The following is a 2,434-nucleotide window of genomic DNA, read 5'->3' on the forward strand; positions in this document are numbered from 1 at the left end:
ATACGTGCGCGTACGTACATATATAGACAGACACAGAGAATATACATACATATATATATATATCTATATATATTTCAGTTATAAGTAGTGCAACCACTGCGCACTACCAACATGCAACAGAACATTCACTCTTTCACACCCACCAACGGGAAGGATCGCTGTAAGTTATGTCTCTCCTATTGCGGGCCCATTTATCTTGTTGTTGTTATTCTCTCTTTCCTTGGCGCCTATGCGGCATTCTTCATTGGGTTATGCTTGCGATATCCCACTTCATGGAAGTTGGCTGTTTGCATCTCATGTCTGTTCACCGGCGCTGTGTTGGCTGGCATTTTGATTTTTACCCTGCTTCGGGCGGTCTTCACGCCAGCTGGTTATGTCCCACAGTCGCCGTGGCAATATCCACCACGTTATATCGGTGAGTGTCCGGGGTTCGTTCCCCCGTCTGGTGAGGGTGTAGGTGAAAATCCCAATACGGTGCGGCAGTTGGATCGTCATAATCAACTGCGCTACTGCACTGCCTGCAAGCAATTCAAACCAGATAGGGCATACCACTGCGAATCGTGTGAGCGGTGCACATTTGACTTTGACCACCACTGCCCTGTACTCAACAATTGTATTGGACGTGGCAATTACAAGATGTTCGTTCTGTTTCTTTGCTACGTTCCCATAGTCGGTTGTGTTTTGGGTGGCCTGATGTTTGTGGGTTTCTTTGTAGTGGATGAAGCGGAGCCGGCAGTTGCGTGGATGGTGTTCGCGATGATTATGATGATCTTCTGCGCCGTTATTGGTATATTTGGCTGTGTGCATTTGTGTTGGCTCTGTCGCGGAGAGTCCACCATGGGGCGCCACGTGAGTAGTTTTAACAAACAGCGGGGCCGAAGCAAAGAAGAGCGTGCACGAGAGCGGGAGGAACATTGCAATGCCGTGTGTGGAGTGAGGCGAGTGTGGTGGCGTCTTGTCATGCCAGTCTTGCCCCTGCGGGAAGAGGCGGCTTCACTTGTTTGAGGCTTTTGTTGTTGTTGTTTTGTAGTGTTGTGACGCGACGTGGGAAGGATGGGGAATCCGAGTGGTAAGAAGCAAATACAAGGTTATATTTGTCATGTACAACTCTGTTTATTTAGCAGCGTTGCAAATATGAAACTGAGAACACGACGCCTGTTTTTTTTTCGTATTATTGTTATTATCATTTCCATTCTGCCTCACTGCTATGTTTGTTTGTTCTTGTACATAAGCCTGTGTTATGAAAGTTTTCTGTAGGAAGGGGAGGTGCTGCACTTGGAAAAGGGAGTAGTTATTCCTTCCTCTCCTTTTCGTATTTGTCTCACTTGGCATATGGTCCCTCCACATCCACCCACACATTTCCTCCTTTCCTTCGGCGTACCTTTAGGGGGTCGTCTATGTGCAAATTTATTTCTTTTTTTATCGATTGCAATTCTAACCCCGGCACGCACATCATTTTTTTTCTTATTTTATTTTGTTCTTACTGTTTTTAGTGTTCTTGACCGAAACACTTCAACGCTATTTGGTTTATTTGATGAACCTCCTTTATCATCTGTACTTCATCCATTACTTTCCTTCACTTGGCTTCCAATGAAAGAAACAAACGAATGCAGAAGAACGGGGATCATGTGGTCTCCTTTATGATGCTTTTGTTTCATTACACCTTTCGGATGCAACTCTGCAGTGGTTAAACAATTTATATTTCAACTGCTGCGTTGAAGGGAACGGAACCAGTAGAGATGTTAAATGGAGGAGAAGGTTTGGGGTGGGGGGAGGCGTCGCGTTTATTTCGGAACTGGAGAGTGCCATACGCAATTAACAAAAAAAAGCAAACTAACAAACTGGTCAAAGAATTTGAGCGGAACGACTTCTTTTTGTTAAAATGGCAAATTTCAATGTGTGTAAACGTGCGTGTTCGGGCGTGTACTTATGTCTATGAGTGGCTAGAGGGAATCAGTGTGGAAAGACAAAGTACGAAGCTTCGCTTTCGTTTTGTTGTTGTTCTTCCTACCTCATCAACTTCCTCCAAAAGTGGTTCCAGACGCGTTAAACATTTTTCACAGGTCTTTTAAACATTTCTCTCTTATCCCCCACTGTTCACTTATTATTATCCTCCCGTACATACGTGTATGTATGTGTATTTGCATGTGTATTGCGCTGTGTTTAAATCTACTCAGAAAGTTCATTTATCGCTGCCACTATTCTCCTCCACTTTATTTCGTTGTTTATGTTATTATCTATCTCCCCCTTTTTAGGCCTTTGTTGTCTCTTTTCTGTTGTGGTTTTGCCGTTGCTGTTGTTGTTGTTTTCCACCGTTTTGACCTTAGGGAGGAATCGCAAAGGTGTGGTCGAAAGTAAGGGGGAAAATACCAGAGGACCGAGGAGAGAGAACAGGGTGACAGCAAAATACAAATAAGAAAAGCTATTTTTTTTT

General features: G+C 44.0%; 1 protein-coding gene across 1 annotated transcript; it reads left to right on the top strand.

Annotated features, from left to right (window-relative positions):
* Positions 1-111: 111 nt before the first annotated feature.
* Positions 112-1,005, top strand: TEOVI_000916000 (palmitoyl acyltransferase 12, putative; the record flags this gene model as incomplete). Its single annotated transcript, XM_067221526.1, has 1 exon — positions 112-1,005. One exon carries the CDS (start codon positions 112-114, stop codon positions 1,003-1,005), a length of 894 nt encoding a protein of 297 aa, XP_067077627.1.
* Between the last annotated feature and the right edge of the window lie 1,429 nt (positions 1,006-2,434).

Source organism: Trypanosoma equiperdum, assembly GCF_001457755.1.
Source record: "Trypanosoma equiperdum strain OVI genome assembly, contig: ctg_1451, whole genome shotgun sequence".
Lineage (NCBI taxonomy): Eukaryota > Euglenozoa > Kinetoplastea > Trypanosomatida > Trypanosomatidae > Trypanosoma > Trypanosoma equiperdum.